A 23653-nucleotide genomic window follows, 5' to 3' on the forward strand; every position below is an offset into this window, starting at 1 on the left:
TTTGTCATGAATCTGTTTTATTTTGGGAATCGTAATTAATCGTCGGTTCGAGAACGGTTCTAATTTAATGGAATTTGTTTTTAAACCTGTATTGGCGTTCTCTTATTGATTGCAGGTTATTGTGTTTAAGGAGGTCAATTAACTGGTTATATGCGATTTGTAATAACAAGTTAGTATTTTTAAGCTATTCTAGATACATACATTCAATACAATGTTCTTAGCCTAATACTAGTTTGTTCTATAATAGGAATAACCAAAGTATGTGAAATAAATAATTAAACTAGAAATGGAATCCATCGCACTGTAAGAATGCGGAAATCCAACCGTAAATCAGTAAGAACAAATATCCCTCAGTCCGCTGTGAAAAGACGACTCCACCATCCATGTGAGCCGCAGATGGAATCTATATGTACATCGAATCCGCAAACGCTGTTAATCGATCCTTTGCGCCAATGAGCACCGATAGACTTATTTGCAACGGCTGCGAAACTAGATCACATGTGGTGTTGATTTTTGTGCAACTCGAAACTAGTCACCGCGTGCTCTCCATGACGCACAGATACTTTTTCGCCCCGTTCCAGTCACTTCCTATCGACAGTCAATAAGAGTTAATAAATTAGATTGCAGTCGCGGCGTCTAACTGTATCTGATTTATTCAGTAATTTGCACCGATCAATGAGGTACAAGAATCTGCTCTACGATCGTGGATTTGGCTGTGAACGAGCGAGGGGTGAATAATGAAAAATTATGGGATCTCCCGTCGAAGCCGCGCATGTTGTCGATGTCGGATTAGTAAAGTGCGTTCCAAACCTGAGCGAGGATATAAATCTTCCCTCGAGATTGGTAGGTATTGGGGCAAGCGTGTGAATTAAAAGCTCTCCCATAAGAACTGTGATTTATATCGACATCAGATGCGGGCCCTCAGCCAGCGACTCGCAACTAGATGCAGCTGCTGACTTTCGAAAATTGTCCGATCAATCGGTTCGGTAGTGATGCTGGAGCACATCTGTGTAAGAATGATTTACCGTATCAATGAAATCAATTTAACAGTAGCTTTCACACACTCAATCACACAAGTCGCACAAGAAGCAACAGAGCGTAGAGTAAAGTGGGGCAAAAATTCGAGTGGAACAAATGTTTTTTTTTTTAGATTCCCAGGTCAATTAAAAATATAATATTGTAAATGTCATGGTGGTTCGAATGCATTTCAAGCGAGGGATCTTCACTCAAAATATTTAAAAACAATCGATGCAGTTTTGGAAAATTTATGATTAAGGTACCGTGGGGCAAGTGGGTAATGGAATTCGCATAGTTGAGATTCTTCAAATTCTAGAGACTTAAAATTGAAACAAATGAGGTCGTGTATATTTTTTAGCTTGACTCCCACCAAACATAAACAGCATGCTGAAATTAATTTTTATGAAAAATTAAAGAAAAAAATACAGAAAAAGTTTTTGAAAAATGTCTCCTTACTTTTCATTTGCCCTAAAAGTGGGGCAAGTGAAAAGTTTACCGTTTTGAACAATAATTTCAAAAACAAATAGTTATATTCACGATTTCTATTAGCTTTAACATTTGTTAAGGCTTCCCAATGAACAATAACACAAGTAACATGTAAACAAAGAAAATGTTATTTTTTTCACTTGAATTTTCTTCTGTTCAGTTATGTTAGTTGAAATGATTCGACAACATTATAACTGCAACATTTCCAATGTTAGTCCTTACATTATAGGACAGCAATTGCATTTCTGCTCTGTAGAATTTCCACCGCTCGTTATTTGTTTTTGAGAAAGTCGAATATGACGTCGGGTAACTCTTCGGGAGAAATCAAACAGAATTCTTCAATAACGTTTTTAGAATATTTTTTATGTGGATAGACCTATACCCAATTTTTATGTTTTGAACTAGTTTACATAGACATTCCACGAGATTTCCGTGTGTTCTCTAATATTGCAACTTTTCAGTCAACGTCTTCCTTTTAATTGGCTGCCCGAAGTAGACATATTAATATTGTAATGTTTGGCAACATCTTTTAGAGAAGTTCCATGATTTCTATTAGCTTTTAACACTTGAAAATAGTGTTTCTTGAATTATCAGCACGTTATGTTTTTCTATGATAATTGCGTTCATGTTTACTTATGGTTACTTAAGTACGAAAACTCAAGTTCAATATCTAATGATAAACTTTTCACTTGCCCCACTTGATAAGAAAATTGACGGTGTTTAAACTTAGTTATTTTTAGGTCTACGTCGAATTAATTCTAAAACTTTTTTTATAGCGGTTCTAAACTGTCACAGAGGACAACTAAGAAGTGGTACAGGAAATTATTTTCCGCAACTTTTTTCCACTGAAAAAATTAAAATAAGATTGTACGCCGCCAACTTGTTACGGAGTAACAATTGACAGGTTAACAATTTTTCGCTGTATTATGCAAAAATGGCTGAAAAATCTCAGAAATCTCTTACCTATCGTAATGTTCTGAATGGTCTCAAAGGTTTACGCATGAATTTAAAACGTAAATTCACATATTCAGTAAAATATATCAATTGTTTTCACTTACCCCGCGGTACCTTATTTATTTGTTTTAGACGTAAACTATAGTCTGCCGTCGAACTATCATTATTGCATGGAACAAAATGAATATTAAATCTCATTTGATTTTCTATGGACGTTTCTAGAGCTAGATTCTAGGTTTGCTTTGTGGTACTTATTCCTCTTCAATTGGTATAGTCTTTCAGGAAATATCGATTATTCCACTAAGATCCAACTTTTGCCCCACCTTACTATACGATCACGCAAATCACGTGTTGAGGCTATCGGAGGATCGCGTTTGACTTGATGGCTTAAACGCAAGCCTCGGCATGGTGCCATAAATCTCACTCTTGATCACGCGTTGCTTTATTGGTGGCAACTGGCAAGCGAAAATTATACCACTCACCTTTGGATAGGTAGCGTGTTGTAATACAGCAGAACGGTTGCGATTTCGTAACAGTTGAGTCCCGATGCCAGCACCTTCTCTGCCTCGATATAGATCAGCGGGGAGCCCGATCGGTCGTATGTTCCTGGAAGTTGAAAAAAAACGGGAATGATGACGATTAGGTAATTTGCGATTCCATGTTGAACATCTAGTTAATTGGAAACATCGACAAGTTGTTATTGTCGAGAGCTACGAATGAAAACACAGAAAACGCAAACAAATGTGTATAGGTATAACTTGAGCTATGCGAATTCCTGATTCATTGCCCTCGAAACAGGCGGTTCGCTTGGAATCTGCGAGATCGTGAGCTATCGACGCAACCGCCAAACGATCGCAAGGAATCGAATCCTCATTAGCGGCGGATGATGAGGGTTTTGCCAAGCTCCCGGTTTTCTATCGCCATTTCACCATCATTATCAGGCATATCTGCCTATATGGTGCTGGACGAACCTACAGCAGCGATGCGACGCGTGGTCTACCTTTTTCCTATAAGTGCCCGCCCGGGATGGACGGACATGCCGGTCGTCCATGATATGCATTTCCACCGCACAAAGCAATTGCAACTTATTTGCACTCTCACTTTCTTTACCGACGGTAGAGCATTCCTTTCCGACATTTTTCATTCCTTTAATGAGCGAATTGCCTCCTTCTTCATTTCCGCTGTCGTTTCGGGAGATGTTTGATTGTGTGTAGCGCGCAGCTGTTTAGCTAGACCATGCTCAGAGTAGAGTTTAATTCTACTGGTCGAGAATTATTATTATTATTAGCTTTATCAGGGAGATTTTCAGCCCGTGGCAACTGGTCGGTAATATTTAAGGTTGTCCAGTTATGGAAAATTTATTCTCTGTCATCGAAAGTTTTTAAATGGATTAATTAAATTTAAAAAACAGTAACTATTTGGAATTGGATTCTAAAATCAGGATAAAAATGTTCTTGACCCCATCTGACAAAATATATTGATCTTAGCACAACTTGAAGTGGGAGCCTTCTATATAAAGAGGGAAGACAGGGTAGACTTTATTCCCAGCGATACTTGGAACCTTCCTATATTCTGGAAACAAAATTCAGTGGAGATCTTTATAATTACGTGTATTCAGTCAGACCAAAAATGAAAATTGATTTAGTCCTATATAGCAAAACCGTTCGCTAGACGAAATTTTTCGTTGTTTTCTGCAACGAAACAGTTTCATAGCATGTATGTAACCAGCTTCGTAGTAAAATTCTATCTTCAAGTTAAAAACAAAGAATTATCATATTGTACCATTGTACAATATGATAATTCATACTGTACATTGTAATCCAAATTCGTTCATTTCGTATTGAGAACAAACATCAGAACAGATTCCTTCCGTAAAACCATTACGACTATTAGGAGCTTGAGTTTATGGAATTGATTCAAGCATTATACAAAATATGCGATAAGTTGGAATAAAAAAATTCTACGCAGGCTTATTCGAAACCATTTTATTACAGAAAGCGGCGGATGATTTCGAGGAGAAAAGGATACACAGTTTGCTGCAGCTTGTCAGAATACAGTAATTTTTTTTTGTATTCTTGCACAGTTTTTAGGAAAAGTTCTGTTCTTCTATAATGGTCACTTATGCGATTACTGATTTAACATGACTAACACATACAAAAACTGTACACAAAGCTCCTAAAAAATCATCGAAGACATTTAAGAGGGCAGGATCCGTCATTGATTTCGGAGTTTGCGAAAGCAGTTTTTTCGTCCAAAATCAACAAAATTTACCGGAAAATGTGTTCACTGTATTCTATTCTCCAACGATGAGAATGTTCGCATAGGGAGAGCGAACGAAAAAAAAACCAGTTCACTCCTTGTAGCGCGACATGCGTCGTACCTTTCGTATCTTTCGCTCTCTCATTCTTCGTACCATCTTCCTCAACTCGGCCGATTTCTCCAACCCGAACTAAAAGGAAGCAGCTTAATGTACTTTGCCATTCAATTGAGCACTATTTTTCTCTATCTTTCATCTGCCTGTATCTATGCAGGTGGGCGGGGCAAATTAGTTGTTTGGCTGTGTATGCTGAGAGTGCAGAGCTGCAGCAAACTGTGTTTGCATGTGTGCCGTGGCGCGCAAAGCAAGGTACGTGTCAAGCGTTATGATAAAGCCGTGATACGAACAAAGGAAATAGGAGAAAAGTTTCGGTTTGTTATTTTTCCGGGTAACTTTTTGCCTGATCGAAATGAACCAGTGAATCAATAGGGTAACGACTGTTTATTTTGATCTTAATCGCTAACAGTTGGCGCCAGTGGCAAAAAGTACAGACAACAACCCTTCGAACACTCAGTTTATCTGTGCTGGCCGCCGAGCGACGACACTGTTGTTTGTATTCCTCCCACTGATCGCGCTACGCTGGATTCTCAAATTTCTCAAATTTCAAACACAAGCGCATGGAAGAATGGTAGTCGGAGAACTGTCAAAACGTATGGAAAATAATGAAAAACGTAAATTACTTGCAATTTGGAAACTGGATCAAAAAAGTAGTGATTAGAAGTCAAGTGTAAAGTGAATACATAACTTTTTGTGTTTAGTTCATCTTCCGTAGAGCTTTCTTTGCTTCAGGATTTCGTTTTTACTACCACTGAAAAAGAGCCATCTATTGCCTTTTCAGTTTTGAATATCGCCCTATTGTCACCCAACACGCAGCAACAAAGACATTGTCATCTTCTATTTTTGTTGCAACAATTTTATTCCGCAACAACAGTTTATAACCACTTGAACAGAATATGATAATGATCGACCACCACGTGCGCAGCGATTTTCTTGGTTTCGCCTTGCAATTTTTAGAACTTCTTCCGTGTTGGTAAACATTGTCACATTTGCGAAGAGTATCCATAAAACAAATTTGGTATTATATTCACATGTGTTTTATTTTTACATGTGCTCTTAAAATGATTCCATGCTGATTTTCTTAGATCTTCTTTTCAACTACAACTAATGGAAATCTAATGCAGAAAATATGTATGAAATATATTCAAAATTTTCTACAGTCAAACCTCCAAGAGTCAATATTTCATTACTCGATATCGACTCATGAAACCATACAAAAAACATAAAATCATGGTCTCTTTGACTTCAGTACGTCCATGATATTCCCATAATATCACTTATAATTCAAAGATCCGTGTTCTAATGCTTTTTGAACACCATCGTAAGTTTGATGTTTATCATCGTTGAGGATGGGATTTTTCATCGTAGAGCATTTCTAGCACTTGCTTCCTGCTATACATTTTTACAAGGTTTCACCACATAAAACTGCATAGAAAATTAAAAAAATAAAAATAAGATTATCTTTCAGATTGCAATCGAACAGCTTACACGGAAGGTTGAATATGATAAGTGATCGTAATAACAATAATATTCAAATAAAATCGATATGCGGTGAACAGTAAATTTGACCGAATGGTTCTCTCCGCGAAATCCTTTCAGAGCAAGACTGGATACGTGGTAAACTAAATGTATGATTTCTGTTAGAGTTGGGCAAAACGGATCATTTTAGTGAACGGATCTGTTCCGAATCACTCAGCTTAGTGAACCGGATCTTTTAACACGGCTCATTGGCTCAGTGGCTAGCAACAGAAGAGCGAACTGAACCGAGCGAACGGAAAAAAGAGCGTTTCACTCCCTGTTGCGCGACATGCATGATACGTTACGTATCTTTCAATCTTTCATTCTTTGTCTGCCTATTTTGAGAGCACGGAACGGAACTGCACCGGCTGCAGAAAACTGTGTCTGCATGAGTGCCGTGGCGCGCAAAGCAAGGCACGTGTCAAGCATTATAATGAGACCGAAAAACGAATCAAAGCAGGATAGCGGAAAAGAATTGGTTCGTTTTTCTTCCGGATTACTCTTTATATGATCCGTACTGATCAAATAAACCGACTCTCGTCAAAAAAGAGCCAACTCGTTTCTATGAGTGAACCGGATCTTTTGAACGGCTCCTATTCTATTTGCTCATCTCTATTTTCTGTGGTGCCTTAGAGTTATGAGGTGCAGTTCAAATAGATCAAGATATAGACCATGAATTCACTAATCGGATTTGAAAAAAGCTATTTCAACAGAAGTTAGCATAAAATGTAATTATTATGAAAGTACTACATTTAACCTTACATGTATGAGCTGACTATGTCAAATACTCATAAATATTATATTTTTGCCAATTTTCGATATAGGTAAGTGGCATACTCACACTCTTGTAGATTAGTTTTCTCAACATTTTATGTCAAACTACTAGAGAAATTAGGTTCGAAAACATCAAATATCAAATACGGTTGTGCTTCCATTCACTACTAAATTGAGACAGTAAACGACAACCAATTGCAATTTTAGATTCATATATGGAACCTCTTTGACAACCTATTTTGAGCATCATGGTTGTGTAGATTTTTACATATTTACAATGAATTTACTAATCAGACGGGGTTGGTGGTCTGATGGCTACCGCTTCTGCTTCATAAGCAGAAGGTCATGGGTTCAATCCCAGGTTCCTCGTAAGTGCAGCTGATCTGGCTATACTGGAGTAGCTAAAGCTCTACATTGAATTTACTTATCGGATTTGCAAAAAGCTTATTCAACAGAGGTTAGCACCTAATAAGAACGGAGAGATGTTGTATTGTGAATGAGTTGTACTAACCGAGTGTACATTTCAGAGCATATATTCGATGCAAACTTTTTAAACTTGCGACTGCATGGCCGTCACCTTTGCATTCCTGCTTCGAAAGCGATTTTTTTTTCTGATGCTTCGACAAACACTGTCTGTAAGATTTCGCTTCCTCAGTAGTTTGCAGACATACCTGTGGGAAAGGCATCCAATCAATGGCGATATTTCCCAGTTCCACTATCCCAACCGAAAAGTGCAATCGCACGCAACTTTTACTCACCGTCTAGCCTTTTTAACGGATAGCTTGGGGTGTCAATTCTGTGCCACACTAACAGACACTAACAATCGATGGGTAATCAAAATAATAAACAATAATTACCACCATAAACAACTTATCGGTAATGCATCTCATTTCTTTCTCCTTCGCAGACCATCTTCCTTTTGGATTGTAGGTGTTCATGGAGAGAGCACTATACTGCCCATAACTGCATAACAGTCATATTCGACATTTTTGACAAATTGGAGTTAATACCATGGAGTGGCATCAAATTATGAATACTTTCGATCTACTAAATGAAATCAGTGAGGTTGTTCTAAAAAATTCGAAAAAATACCAAGTTGTTTTGTCACATTGGTAATTATAACCGCATAACAGTCACATTGAGATTATAAATGAGCCTCGTAATGTAATAGCAATGGAATTTCTATCAGAATTATTTTCTGACTATACACCTAGTATGTGATATGAGTTGTACAAAATATCAGCCTCAAATAATCACTTTTGAGTTCCTGGTAATTTTTTGAAATTTTAGTTTCCTACCATATTGCCATAAAATGCACACTTGGTATTCAATTTACTCAATGCCTACTTTTGTCGAATGTTACAGATATGCAGTTATGGGCAGTATAGATCTACGTAAAACTTCGCAGTTTTTCCATGATAACAAGTATTTCAGCTAAATTCTAACATTTAATAGCTCTGTTAGCCCTAATCAGATGATTTGACAACTGTGTTAAACTGAAAATGTTATTCAGTCTTTGTAGGAAATACTCAAGCAATGAGTTGGTGGCCTCATCACTTGATTACTTATTTAGCCTGATATTTACTGTATATTACAACAAAAAATGGTAACATACATTTCTTCCGGAGTATAACAACCATGTTCAAAATCATACGTAATACACGAGTCCGATATTCTTTCATGAAATTGTTTCCGATCGCAATCAGTCGCTAACCGATTCTCTCCGCCTGATGAGAAGACCGTTTCGAAAGCTTTGCACTCACGTGTGTTCATTGATTGTTTGCATTTCTATTTCGGCGTGAACGCAAACACCATCAAAGATTTTTTTTAAACGACCCCGCTGAGCAGCAACAATCAACCCCGATGTAAGTCGGCATTATCGATTGATTGGCCACGGTATGATCGTTTTTGCTCGATCGCGTCGTCCGATCATGGGCCGAATTTAAGGAAAAGGCCCTTCAGAGCAGAAAGAAGATGCCAATCTGCGACGTGATGTTTTACTTTTGTGGGGCGGTTGTTGTAGGTCGTGTGTCAATTCCGGTATCCAAACGAACCGGCCATGGTTGGGAATCTATTTTCTCCGTGTCTAATCGGAGGAACAGCAATCGTAGTAGTGGATTGAAGACGGCGGCCACCATCACGCATGTTACAGACAGACAGTAAGACGCGTGCGTGGATTCCTCCGAAAGGTTAATCCGAATGAAAAGTAAAAGCTTAGGACAATAGGAAGATTGATGAAATTCAATTTTAAATGGATTAGGTTTTAGACTCGAAACGATTAGGACAATTGTCTATTTTTTTTAAGCAAGTGGGACGTATCAATTAGGCTGTTGTATCAAAGCATTTTTGTTGGATACTGATATTCAATAGGATACTTTATTACGTAAGGTTTCGATTGTTTTCCAGAAATTTGGTTCAGTTCTAGCTTCAACAGTTTACCTGGAACGATTGCAGGCCTTTAAACATATTGTTTTCTCCTTTAAAACAAAACACATTCTAGGCACATTTAAACATATGGTCAAGCAGTTTTAAATTAACAATACAGCCTTCAAACAATTTAAGACTTACTACTGACGATCTAGCTCAGCTCTGGGTTATCTTATTTAGGCGTTGGACGGGCGGTTCAAAATTTAAAAATGTTCGAGAATCCAACCTCCCATATGCTTCTTACCATCCTTACCATAAAAATAGTGTTCTGTGAAATTTTCAGCTTTCTTGGTGGTGCTTTGAAGGTGGCCCAAAGACAATGTAGATTTTTATGGAAAATACTATGGAGAAATTTTGAGATATGTTTCAAATACGTTAGTATTGTAATGTAAGTACAAACTTATTATCCCATATTAAAAACTAATTCTTCAAACCATAATAAAGAAATTTGCTGAAGAGAGAAATTCAATCCGACGGATTGCAGAAGAGATATTCATGAGTTTGTACAAATCAAAGCAAAGTTACATTCAACTTGTGACATGAGTGTCCACAACGTGTGCCGAAATATCAGATGCAAGGTTAGGGCATATCAAACGGTTAAATTATAGTGCCATACCAAATAGGTATCGAGCCGTTGTCATTCGCAGTTGGATACGTCTACCTACTGCACCCTCGCAATCCTGGCACTATATGTCGTAGGTACATATATAGGAGAGCATATTCGAATGTCAATTGCTTCTATCGGTTAACGTGACAACGCGTAATATGCACCGTTGTTGGAGTATTGCTGGACAAACGAGAGGAAGCGTAAGGGTCACCGACGATCGGCAACAGTAATTCCTATAATAGTAGCAGCACCCAGTAACGTTAGTATATACCAGTGATTCCCAACCTTTTTGAAACTGCGACCCCCTTCGAAATTGTACAAACATATCGCGGACCGTTAAAAATTGATGTTCTCGAATTGAAGGTTTACGGAATATATGACCCTAAGGGTCATTTCTGTAATCCACCGCAGATATTTAAACACAAGTACATCGTCTTCAGCCTTTTATTTAGCTACACAGACTGCAAAACTAGTGAGATTTCTCGCATGTATTCATCAATCAAGGAACAATAATACTTATCTACAATGTTTCACAGACCCCTTAGAAGTCATTACAGTCCCCTAGTGATCCGTGGAACCGGTTGGAAAACCCTGCTAATACACTATCCGTTGGGCTGTGAATTGGTTGGTAGCAGCAGGCGCAGACACCGGCATTCTCGAGCGTCATCCCAATAGGCCCAGCAACAGCACCCGCGGCACTTTCACACGGAGTCATTCGCCTCCCGAAAGGCAGGCAGGCAGGTACGTAAGTATCTGCAGTGTGCCGTACCGTACCGGACAGGGTGGACGCCATAAATGGGACCTTGATGACCCGGCAATTTCCTTCGGGCCAAAATCGGTATAAGTATTTCACGAGCGACAAGGGCTGCGGAATGCAGGCGGCCAGAGTGCGAGAACACCGTTGGGCAGAGTTCATTGACGCTAAAAAGCGATATCAGGAAATGGACAGATGTTGAAACTGAAAGTGAAGTAGGCTTCCGAGAGGGTATTGGTCTTTACGATGCGCTGCCAATAATATCATATTAGGAACCTTAATTCAAGCTTCTAGAATGGAATATCTTTTCAATATATGTTTTAAAACCTTGGACTTTTTTAAATCTTTTTTTGAATTCCTGATTCCTGATCAATTGTTATTTTACCCCTAAATTGGAAATTTGTTAGCAGCTGTCACCATTATAATTTGTTTTATTCACCAGTAAGCAGTCTTTTGGAGATTCCTAAAAAAAAAATTGTTGTGCTTACGGTATTTTGAATAATTTCACTGAGAATTTGTAGAAGATTTCTTGATTATTTTAAAAGCCTGGGACAATAACAAAACTAATGAAACTAATAAATAATGTTACAAGTACCTCTTAGGACACACCTTGAATTGTTGCAAAAATTTTGCAGGAATAACCAATAAATAGGGTAAGTGTACCAGTTTTGGCCACCCTAAGGAAAAATATTGTTTATTTATGAATCAAAAGACCTTTGGTTACTGTCAACACATCAAACGATAGCTTTCAGTCCATGCTCAGCAGGGAAAATATAAAAACTAATCAGAAACATTTTTTTTGTATTAAAGATGGTGGTGGCGAATACTGGACCAATTGCACCAGTATTCGCCACGATTTTAATTTCGGTTCCTGAATTCGCCACTTACGTTGATTTCTTATGGAGGGTGGCGAATCAGGAACAGGTGGCGAAAAATAGGTGCAAAGGAGCAAAAATTTGAAGGAAAATGATTTTTTTCTATTATTTTCTGAGAAAATTTTGCGGTTTCTAAGAATGTTTCCGTATCATCTTAAAGCAATTTAACGAACACTAAACAATTGGCAACCATATATGTAGTAAAACGGTATAAAATCTGGGGTGGCGAATAACTGGTACATGGCGAATACCGGTACACCTTCCCTATTTAAATAGTTATTTAAGCAACAAGTTGCAAAATGATGATTTTTCCAGCACAACGTATTATTCCAAACACATCAAATCACTCACACCAACACAAAATGTCTTCCTTCAATCACATGATACATCGAATGCTAACAATCCCCCTCAGTGAAACTGGTAGAAGAAAGGAACTTAACTACATTTTTGAAACAGGACAATTAAACGGTTACACAAGACAAACAATACAACAACTCATCGAAAAAAGAACACGAGAACAATACAAACGTTCACTTACTACTCTGACACAAGAACAACCAACACTCAAACATATAGCCGTCAATTACAACGATGAAACAAAAAAGCTACGCCCAATCCTACGAAAGTTTGGTTTCGAGTTAGTTTTTACCAGTAGAAACAACCAACTTCAAACTCTCCTAGGTTCAACAAAAGACCCAATTGACAGTTTATATAAATCAGGAGTTTACCAAATTACATGCGACCACTGCAATAAAATTTACATAGGACAAACAAAACGAACTCTCAATACACGTTTTAAAGAACACGTAGCAGAAGTTACTAAAGCACACAAAGACACAGAAAAAGGACATGTACACCATTTCAAATCAAAAGTTGCAGAACATATTTACAATGAACAACATTTCCTTAACACAAACAATATCAAACTCTTACGACATATTTCAAATCCTTCGAAGCTTGACGTAGCGGAAAGCATAGAAATTTTCAAACAAAACCACAATAAATTACTAAACAAAGATCAAGGAAATGGGTACTCTTGGCTGTTTAGACTTATACCTAACCTTCACACACACAATACATAAACACATTGATTGACCACCTGCCAAACAAGCAGGAATTTGTAATTTTGACAATCCTTTCATTTGATTAGGTACACAATTAAAAATGACCTCCTGTATACGATTACAGGTAGAATCTAGTTCTAACATACCCACACACTTTTTCTAGTATAAATAATAGATCCATGCGATGTTCTCTTCAAGTCGAGCACTCGACACTGAAGAAGTCTGTAAGTCGCAGACGAAATAGGCCTATCTGTCAAGATAAGCAACACATATTAGAGTTTAAAGGTATTTGCTCACCTTAGTGATTTTAGTATTTTATTTTTTTGCAAAAAAAGTGAAGTGTTAAAGTTCATGAGATACAATTTAGTTCAGAACTCGACCGCTGCGTGGCACTAGCGACGATATGAACTTCCGGTAGATGCTAATTATGCAATAACTCGAGATTGCGAGCACATAGAAGGATGCTGTCTTCGGCAAAGTTGCTCAGGAGGATAAGGACTTCCACATGAGATACAATTTAGTTCAGAACTCGACCGCTGCGTGGCGCTAGCGTCGATATGAACTTCCGGTAGGAGCTAATTATGCGATAACTCGAGATTGCGAGCACATAGAAGGATGCTGTCTTCGCCAAAGTTGTTCAGGAGGATAAGGACTTCCACATGAGATACAATTTAGTTCAGAACTCGACCACCGCGTGGCGCTAGCGTCGCTATGAACTTCCGGTAGAGGCTAATTATGCGATAACTCGAGATTGCGAGCACATAGAAAAATGCTGTCTTCGGCAAAGTTGCTCATGAGGATAAGGACTTCCACATGAGATACAATTTAGTTCAGAACTCGACCACTGCGTGGCACTAGCGTCGATATGAACTTCCGGTAGGGGCTAATTATGCGATAACTCGAGATTGCGAGCACATAGAAGGATGTTGTCTTCGGCATAGTTGCTCAGGAGGATAAGGACTTTCACATGAGATACAATTTAGTTCAGAACTCGACCCCCGCGTGGCGCTAGTGACGATATGAACTTCCGGTAGATGCTAATTATGCAATAACTCGAGATTGCGAGCACATAGAAGGATGTTGTCTTCGGCAAAGTTGCTCAGGAGGATAAGGACTTCCAAATGAGATACAATTTAGTTCAGAACTCGACCACCGCGTGGCGCTAGCGTCGATATGGACTTTCGGTAGAAATTACACAGATATTGTCCGTGCATCAGAATCATAGTCCCTACTTCTTCAAACTAGAGAATCAAATGAATGAAGGATTATGAAACAAATTGTTCAATTCGACTTCATTTTTTTCCTTGTCTCGATCATTGTCAGATCATTCTCTGCAACTGGGAAAACCGCGACTTGGCACTTTCAACAAGGTTTAAAATGTAACAAGGGCTAATAAGTGTTCCTTTCATTACTCGAACATCCTGTTCTCTTCGTTTGAAGCAGTCATGACTAGGGTTCACTGGTATATCTTTTCTCCATAACGCACCACGAAACTATGACGTACCCGCGTTATGGGTCATTTAGAAGGATGCTGTCTTCTACAAAGTTGCTCGACCACCCGGTGGATTTGACGTCGATTTGTATTTCCGATAGAGGTTAATTATTAGAGGGGGGTTTCACATTTTTTGAGCCCAAACACGACCCGTACCCGACTTACTTTATTTTTTTAAACCCGGACCCGACCCGTACTCAGACCTGACCCGAACTTGAAAAAAAAATCCGCTGTTCAAATCCGAATCTGACTCGAAACCTAAACATTTTTTGTAAGAAAAGACCTATTTTTAAAAATAGATAAATTCATCGTTTCTGATGCATAAGGAAGCTTTTTGGTTGTTACTCTTACCATAACTCTTACTAAAGTCCACCTAAATCCGAATTTTTACAAGCCCGATTCCGACGTACTCGAAAAAAATGTTCTAGCCTTCAAATCCGTCCCGCACCAACCCGAGACCCGACTCATAGAAGGATGCTGTCTGCGGTAAAATTGTTCGAGAGAATAAGGAATTAGTCATGAACATACGTTCAAAATTTAACCAGCATGTGGTGCTGGCGTCTATATGTATTTCCAGAAGGAACTCTTTTTTGAAGGTTTTATCTTCGGCAAAGTTGTTCAGTTTTTTTTAATTCTGCGTAGTAAATATATGTTACGATATAAACTACAGTCGACTCTCCATAACTCGATATTCAAGGGACCATCGACTTATAGAATTATGTTATAATAGAATATACCGACACAAAATCGAAGGAACAAATTTATGTATTTCCAATATTTTTATTATCATTTTTGTAAGAAAGCAATATTATTTTGTTGATAGCATTTTACAAACTATTATTTGAAAACATTTTTCGAAGTGCTCGAAAAATCACGTTATTTTTACTGACAATAGTTTTTATCATTTTCATGTCATTACAACTTGTAAGTATTTATTCAACTTCAAACAAAAATTAGATCACGTTTCCCCAAAAAATAAAAAGAATGAAATAAATATCGAGTTATGGAGAGAAATTCACATCTCACGTAACATCAACTCGAGTTACAGAAAATCCATCTAGTTATAGAGTATATCGGGTTATAGAATATCAAGTTGTGGAAAGTCGATTGTATATAATATAAAATGAGCTCTATGATATGATATGAACTATATTGTACTCACTTCTAAAATTCCAACAAGAGTTCAGATACAGATAACGTCATGAAGTTGCAAAAACAATTACTTCTAATTTTCTTTAGAAGTTGTTGCAGTAACTGTGCACTTTAGTTTTTAATTGGATCCGGAGGAATCTTATGACTTTATACCAGTATTTCCTTCTGGATTTCCTCCAAAAAGTTATCTAGATCTCAAGACGTAGTTCACATCGGAGTTATTCAAAGGATATAGTCCAGTAATTTTAAATGATTTGTATGATGGATTCTACAGTTATTTACCGAGAGCTCATCCGATGGAATACAAACCCATGCCCTTCTGTCCTCATCCTCTCGAAATGTCTCCAGAGACTCTCCCAAAGATTTTTCCAGGAAATCTTTCGAAGATTCCTCCAAGTATTTTACCAGAAAATAATCCAAGCTATTCTGTACCTTAATCTCTACAATGATTTGTTCTGGGGTTCCCTAGGACTTTTGCCAGAGATTCTTTCAGGAAGAACTCTTGTTTGCCATGCATGGAATAGCTTCCTCCAGGGAGTTGACATGGAATTTTTACAAGGATTCCTACAAAAAAATATGTTTAAGGATTTCTTTAGAGATTTCGCAAAGGTTTCCAGCAGAAATATCTTTAGTGATTCCTTCATAGAATCCTCCAGAAAAATCTTTATTGGGATTGGGATTTCAGGAGTTTTTCCAAGGATTCCTCCAGGATTCGTTTCAGGAATACTTCGAAATTTCTCCGGCGATTCCTCCAGGGATTTTTTAAGTTATTTCTTCTAGTATTCCTCTATAAAATTTTCCACAGACTTTTGCAAGGATTTCTCCAGGAAAATGTCTTCAAGGATTCTTGCACAAATATCTTCAAGGCTTTTTTCAGGAATTCCTCCAGGAGTAACACTTAAAACAATTTCTTCAAGGATTACTAAAGATCTTTCTCTAATGATATCTGCAGAAATTTTTCCGAGGATTCCTCCACGGATACATACAAAAATATCCCCAAGCAGTTCTCTCGAGATTCGTTATTCCGGGATTCCTCCAGGGATGATTCTACGAGGAAATTCTACAAGGATTCCACAAGTAATTTCTGCAGGTGTTCTAATATTCACGAATTCCTCAAGGAAATTTCATGAAACGCCTCAAGAATTTCTCAAGATAATCTTCCAGGGATTCCCCAAGAATTTCTCCAGGGATTCGTACTGGGTCTTCAATAATACTCCATGGATTCCCCCAAGAGTTCTTTTTGAAATTTCTCTAGAGATTCTCCCATTAATTCCTGCTAGAATATTATCAGAACTTGTGCTAAAAATTTCTCCATGGATTTCATTAAAAAAAATCTCTACATATCCTACAGTAAAATCTCTATAATTTTTTTTTTTAAATCTATTCACGGATTTCTTTAGATATTTCTCCTTAGATTTTTCGAGAAATTTTTCTATTTTAATACTCCTATAAGGATTCTTTCAGGGATTTATCCAACAAAAATCTACAGGGGTTTTTCCAGCAAAAAATCTACAGGGGTTTTTCCAGGGATTTCTCTAGCGATTCCACCTGCAAAATTTCTACATCGATTCTTCCTAGGATACGTCCATTCATCAGTGATTCCTCCAAAGATGTCTCCAAGAGTCCTTCATGGATGCCTACACTGCCCATATCTGCATATTTGTCACATTCGACATTTTTGACAAATTGAAGTTAATACCATGGAGAGTCATCAAATGATAAATACTTTCGATCAACTTACTGAAATATGTGAGATTGTTCTAGAAAATTCGAAAAAAATACCAAGTTGTTTTGTCACATTGGTAATTATAACCGCATAACAGTAACATTGAGATTATAAATGAGCCTCGTAATGTAACAGCAATGAAATTTCTACCAGAATTATTTTCTGACTATTCACCTAGTATGCGATATGAGTTGTACAAAATATCAGCCTCAAATAAGCACTTTTGAGTTCCTGGTAATTTTTAGTAATTTTAGTTTCCTTCCATACTGTCATCAAATGTACTCTTGGTATTCCATTTACTCAATGCCTACTTTTGTCGAATGTTACAAATATGCAGTTATGGGCAGAACATGAGTCTATCCAAAGACTCCTACAGAGATTTCTCTATGCAAATCTTTACAGGAATTCCTGCAGAGATTTCTCCAGCTTTTTCTTCAGGAATTTCTCCAAGGATCGCTTCAGAAAAATCTCTACATGGTTTCCTGTAGATATCGTTTCAGGAATGAACTGGTAGAGATTTGACTGTATAAATAAATGAAATATGAGTTTCGTCTACGCAGTCTTCATCATAAATAGAACGTTGAAAAAAATAAAGACTGCGTAACTGAAAAGCATGTATGCTGTTCCGGGGATTTTTGTAAGGAATTTCTCCAGAGCTTTCCTCGAGAATCCCTTCTTGGGCTCTTGCAAGAATTTCTCCAGCGACCCCTATAAGAACTCATAAAATAATTTCTTGTAAAATCCCCAATTGAATGGTAGAATCTCTGGAATAATTCGTTATAGAATTTCGGAGCGATCCCTGGAGGAAATCTTAGAAGTAAATCCTAGAGGAATCTTGAGAGGGCTACCAGCGGAATGTCTGGAGAATTCACTGTGGAAATATTTTAAGTAATCCTTGAAGAAATGTTACTTAGAGAAACCGCTGACATTCTGCAAAAATCTCTGTAGAGATCTTCTTGGAGGAATCCATAGGGGAATCTCTTATTTTTTATTAGAGGAATGTCAGGAGAAATCGCTTGAAGAATCTTTGGAAAAATCGCTGGAGAAGTGCTTGAAGTAATCTATGCAATAATTCCTGGAAAACTTCCCTGAGGATGAATTAATTCCCGGAGAAATCTATCTGGAGTGAATTCTTCAGAGTTTTTGCAATTCCCTCACAGGAATTTTTTTTTATTGAATTCTTCTACGATCTGATTTTAAAATTGTTTTCGGTATTTCTCAAGTTATTATTTTTAGATTTGACGGAATAATAGTTTTTTAACACGCTAAGTACCGACATGGGCAAAAAATGTGGAACGGTAAATTTGCACGACTATATTTCAGCTGATAATCAATCAATTTCCATATTTTTTTCACCATTGCAACCGTTTACTCTCCTGGATGCGTTTAGTGAAGACCGATTGGAATTTTATGCCACCATGGCTGAGAATTGGCCGGATCAAGACCGTTCCACATTTTTGCCCACCTTACAAGCTGGTTGCTGGTTGTATACAAGCGTTGCATGCAAGTTGGTTATTCCGGAACTAGGTTTGCGGCCGGATATTTCAAAACTTTGACCAGCTACAAGGGTTCTGTCTTCGGGAGAGTTGTACAGGGCAGTACTCGCTTCCTTATGGTATATGTAATGATACAAAATTCCACCACTACGTGGCGCTAGTGCACATAAACACTTCCGGTTTACTACTATTGAAGGATATTTCGGAACCTAAATGAGATAGAAAATTCCTGTCTTCGAGAAAGTTGTTCAGCGTGAGCCTTGCTTCCCCGAGAGATCTAGCATAGTTCCAAATTCATCCACTACTTGGCGCTAGTGTACGTTAACACTTCCGGTTTACTGCTATTGAGGATATCTCGGAACCTAAATGAGATAAAAAATTCCTGTCTTCAAGAAAGTTGTTCAGAGTGAGCCAAGCTTCCCCAAGGGACATAGCATAGTTCCAAATTCGTCCACTACGTGGCGCTAGTGTACATAAACATTTCCGGTTTACTGCTTTTGAAGGATATCTCGGAACATAAATGAGATATAAAATTCCTGTCTTCGAGAAAGTTTTTCAGAGTGAGCCGAGCCTCCCCGAGGGACCTAGCATAGTTCCAAATTCATCCACTACGTGGCGCTAGTGTACGTAAACACTTCCGGTTTGTCGATATTGAAGGATATCTCGAAACCTGAATGAGATATAAAATTCCTGTCTTCGAGAAAGTTGTTCAGAGTGAGCCGAGCTTCCCCGAGGGACCTAGCATAGTTCCAAATTCATCCACTACGTGGCGCTAGTGTACATAAATACTTCCGGTTTACTGCTATTGAAGGATATTTCGGAACATAAACGAGATAGAAAATTCCTGTCTTCGATAAAGTTGTTCAAAGTGAGTCTAGCTTCCTCGGGAGACCTAGCATAGTTCCAAATTCATCCACTACGTGGCGCTAGTGTACGTAAACACTTCCGGTTTGTCGAAATTGAAGGATATCTCGGAACCTAAATGAGATAGAAAATTCCTGTCTTCGAGAAAGTTGTTCAGAGTGACCCAAGCTTCCCCAAGGGACATAGCATAGTTCCAAATTCGTCCACTACGTGGCGCTAGTGTACATAAACATTTCCGGTTTACTGCTTTTGAAGGATATCTCGGAACCTAAACGAGATAGAAAATTCCTGTCTTTGAGAAAGTTGTTCAAAGTGAGCCTAGCTTTCCCGGGAGACCTAGCATAGTTCCAAATTCATCCTCTACGTGGCGCTAGTGTACATAAACACTCCCTGTTTACCGCTATTGAAGGATATCTCAGAACCTAAACGAGATAAAAAATGTATGTCTTCAAGAAAGTTGTTCAGAGTGAACTGAGCTTCCCCGAGGGACCCAACGAAGTTCCAAATTCTTCCACTAGGTGGCGATAGTGTGCATAAATATTTCTGGTTTACTGCGTTGCGCTAGTGTACGTAAACACTTCCAGTTTACTGCTATTGAAGGATATCTCGGAACCTAAACGAGATAAAAAATTCCTGTCTTCGAGAAAGTTGTTCAAAGTGAACCTAGCTTTTCCGGGAGACCTAGCATAGTTCCAAATTCATCCACTAAGTGGCGATAGTGTACATACACACTCCCTGTTTACTGCTATTGAAGGATATCTCGGAACCTAAACGAGATAAAAAATTTCTGTCTTCAAGAAAGTTGTTCAGAGTGAACAGAGCTTCCCCGAGGAACCCAACGAAGTTCCAAATTCTTCCACTAGGTGGCGCTAGTGTGGATAAATATTTCTGGTTTACTGCGTTGCGCTAGTGTACGTAAACACTTCCAGTTTACTGCTATTGAAGGATATCTCGGAACCTAAACGAGAAAAGAAATCTTGTCCTCGAGTAAGTTGTTCAAAGTGAGCCGAGCTTCCTCGAGAGACCCATAGAAGTTCAAATTTCATCCACTACGTGGCGCTAGTGTACGTAAACACTTCCGGTTTACTGCTATTGAAGGATATCTCGGAACCTAAACGAGATAGAAAATTCCTGTCTTCGAGTAAGTTGTTCAGAGTATGCAGAGCTTCCCGAGCAAAGTCGGATAACTGGATGATATCAAAATAATAACAACTTGTATTATCGCTGTTATCATTTTGAGATTATGTTATCAATGGTAACTGAATGATAACAAAATTTGTTATCATTGTATCCGTGACAGAAACTTTTGACAACAGTTTGATAACATAATATGTTATCACACATCTTTCCCATAACATTTTTAAAGCATATATTATTAAACAAAGTTGACTTTTCATCATACAAAATTTTGTAAAATTATTTGAAGTGTAAGTTCAACCCAAAACACTCACCTCTCCAAATTTTTCCTTGATATATGAACATAAAACTCAAAAATATATGATGATGCAAATTTAGTTATCAACTTGAACTTAGTGATAACATATTTTTTTATTACCGTCGTGCGGGGTGACATTGGTCCATAAGGGTGACTTTGGGCCAATATTTTTACAGCAAACTAATACCAGAATAATGAAAACAATGTGGCAAGCTTCAAGAATACGTTATAAATAGCCACTGGATGGTCATGGATTAGTTTTTTGCCTCCCGTGCTAGTCAAGAGATGCATCGAAAAGGGCGGTCAAAGTCACCCCCTAGGACCAATGTCACCCCGCACGGCGGTACTTTGTTATTCGACAAACAAATATAAGTTCTCATTTTTGTTATATTGGCTGTTTATTCATCCAAAGTGATAACAAAATCAGTTATCAAATGATGATAATCAGGAAACAAGATTTGTTATCATTTTGCTGTTCAACTTTGCTCGGGTTCCTTGCACAATTTTAATTATTATTTTATTTTATTTTATTATTCATCCTTAATTAAGAATTATTTGAAGTTCATCCACTTTGTGGTTCCGGTATCATTTCATTTAGAGATATTTCGCAATCTATAGAGGAGATATAAGATATATATCTTTGAATAAAGTTGTTCAGATTGAGCAGAGCTTATTCAAGGGAGCATGCAAGGCTCTTATATTTTCCACTTCGTGACGGTAGTATACGTATAAACTGGTAAGTTATAGATGAGAAATTTCCTTAAACCTTATCAGTTTAGTGTTCAATGAGCACTCCCACAGGGATTGACTGAGAGCTTTCTTTGCCAAAGTTGGCATTTACGCATTCGTATATCGTCTGGCAGGTACGATGATAATCTATATGCCCAGGGAAGTCAAGGAAATTTCCATTACGAAAAGATCGTGGACCGACTGGGAATCGAACCCTGACGCCTTTAGCATGGCTTTGCTTTGTAGCTGCGGGCTCTAACCACACGGCTAAGAAAGGCCGTTTGCAAACATCTTGATTCATCTATGCTCGTAGTGGACGAATTTGGAACTATGCTAGGTCCCTCGGGGAAGCTTGGCTCACTTTGAACAACCTTCTCCAAAACAGGAATTTTCTATCTCGTTCTGGTTCCGAGATATCCTTCAATAGCAGTAAACCGGAAGTGTTTATGTACACTTGCGCCACGTAGTGGATGAATTTGGAACTATGCTATGTCCCTCGGGGAAGCTTGGCTCACTCTGAACAACTTTCTCGAAGACAGGAATTTTCTATCTCGTTTAGGTCCCGAGATATCGTTCAATAGCAGTAAACCGGAAGTGTTTACGTACACTTGCGCCTCGTAGTGGACGAATTTGGAACTATGCTATGCCCCTCGGGGAAGCTAGGCTCACTTTGAACAACTTTCTCGAAGACAGGAATTTTCTATCTCGTTTAGGTCCCGAGATATTCTTCAATAGCAGGAAACCGGAAGTGTTTATGTACACTAGCGCCACGTAGTGGATGAATTTGGAACTATGCTAGGCCCCTCGGGGAAGCTTGGCTCACTTTGAACAACTTTCTCCAAAACAGGAATTTTCTATCTCGTTCTGGTTCCGAGATATCCTTCAATAGCAGTAAACCGGAAGTGTTTACGTACACTTGCGCCACGTAGTGGACGAATTTGGAACTATGCTATGTCCCTCGGGGAAGCTTGGCTCACTCTGAACAACTTTCTCGAAGACAGGAATTTTCTATCTCGTTTAGGTCCCGAGATATCCTTCAATAGCAGTAAACCGGAAGTGTTTACGTACACTTGCGCCTCGTAGTGGACGAATTTGGAACTATGCTATGCCCCTCGGGGAAGCTAGGCTCACTTTGAACAACTTTCTCGAAGACAGGAATTTTCTATCTCGTTTAGGTCCCGAGATATTCTTCAATAGCAGGAAACCGGAAGTGTTTATGTACACTAGCGCCACGTAGTGGATGAATTTGGAACTATGCTAGGCCCCTCGGGGAAGCTTGGCTCACTTTGAACAACTTTCTCGTAGACAGGAATTTTCTATCTCGTTTAGGTTCCGAGATATCCTTCAAAAGCAGTAAACCGGAAATGTTTATGTACACTAGCGCCACGTAGTGGACGAATTTGGAACTATGCTATGTCCCTCGGGGAAGCTTGGCTCACTATGAACAACTTTCTCGAAGACAGGAATTTTCTATCTCATTTAGGTTCCAAGATATCCTTCAATAGCAGCAAACCGGAAGTGTGTATGTACACTAGCGCCACACACTGGGGCAGAATTGAAAAAACGCGGAAACAACCTGTAGTTCTTCGGAATGAAGAGATAGACGTTTGGTGTCTTCAGCGAAAATGATCCTTTCAATGAGGCTGATGTTTTGAGATAATGTCTTATTTTTTAGTGTTATTCGCATAAATGATTGAAATGCCATTTCGGTAAAATGGCAGTTTAGGTGTATGGTTTCTTCGGCAAAGTTGATCATTATTTTATGCTGAAAATAGTTGGTGAAGACGTCAAATTTCCAAGGCCTACTATTTTTGAAATATAGACATTTATTAAAAAAATGTGCTCAAAACCGAAATATTTGAGTTTTTCTTGCAAATTTTTCAATTTAAACACCATATATTTCCTATGA

General features: G+C 38.2%; 1 protein-coding gene across 1 annotated transcript in view; it reads right to left on the reverse strand.

The window, feature by feature from the left end:
• Window positions 1-23653, reverse strand: part of LOC5564044 — a 98300-nt gene that overhangs the window by 18605 nt on the left and 56042 nt on the right. The window contains exon 3 of the mRNA XM_021843401.1: window positions 2940-3063. Within this exon, the coding sequence (XP_021699093.1) occupies window positions 2940-3063 (124 nt within the window). The remainder of the gene's footprint in view (window positions 1-2939; window positions 3064-23653) is intronic.

The sequence above is a fragment of the Aedes aegypti genome, chromosome 2 (genome assembly GCF_002204515.2).
Source record: "Aedes aegypti strain LVP_AGWG chromosome 2, AaegL5.0 Primary Assembly, whole genome shotgun sequence".
In the NCBI taxonomy this organism is placed as follows: domain Eukaryota; kingdom Metazoa; phylum Arthropoda; class Insecta; order Diptera; family Culicidae; genus Aedes; species Aedes aegypti.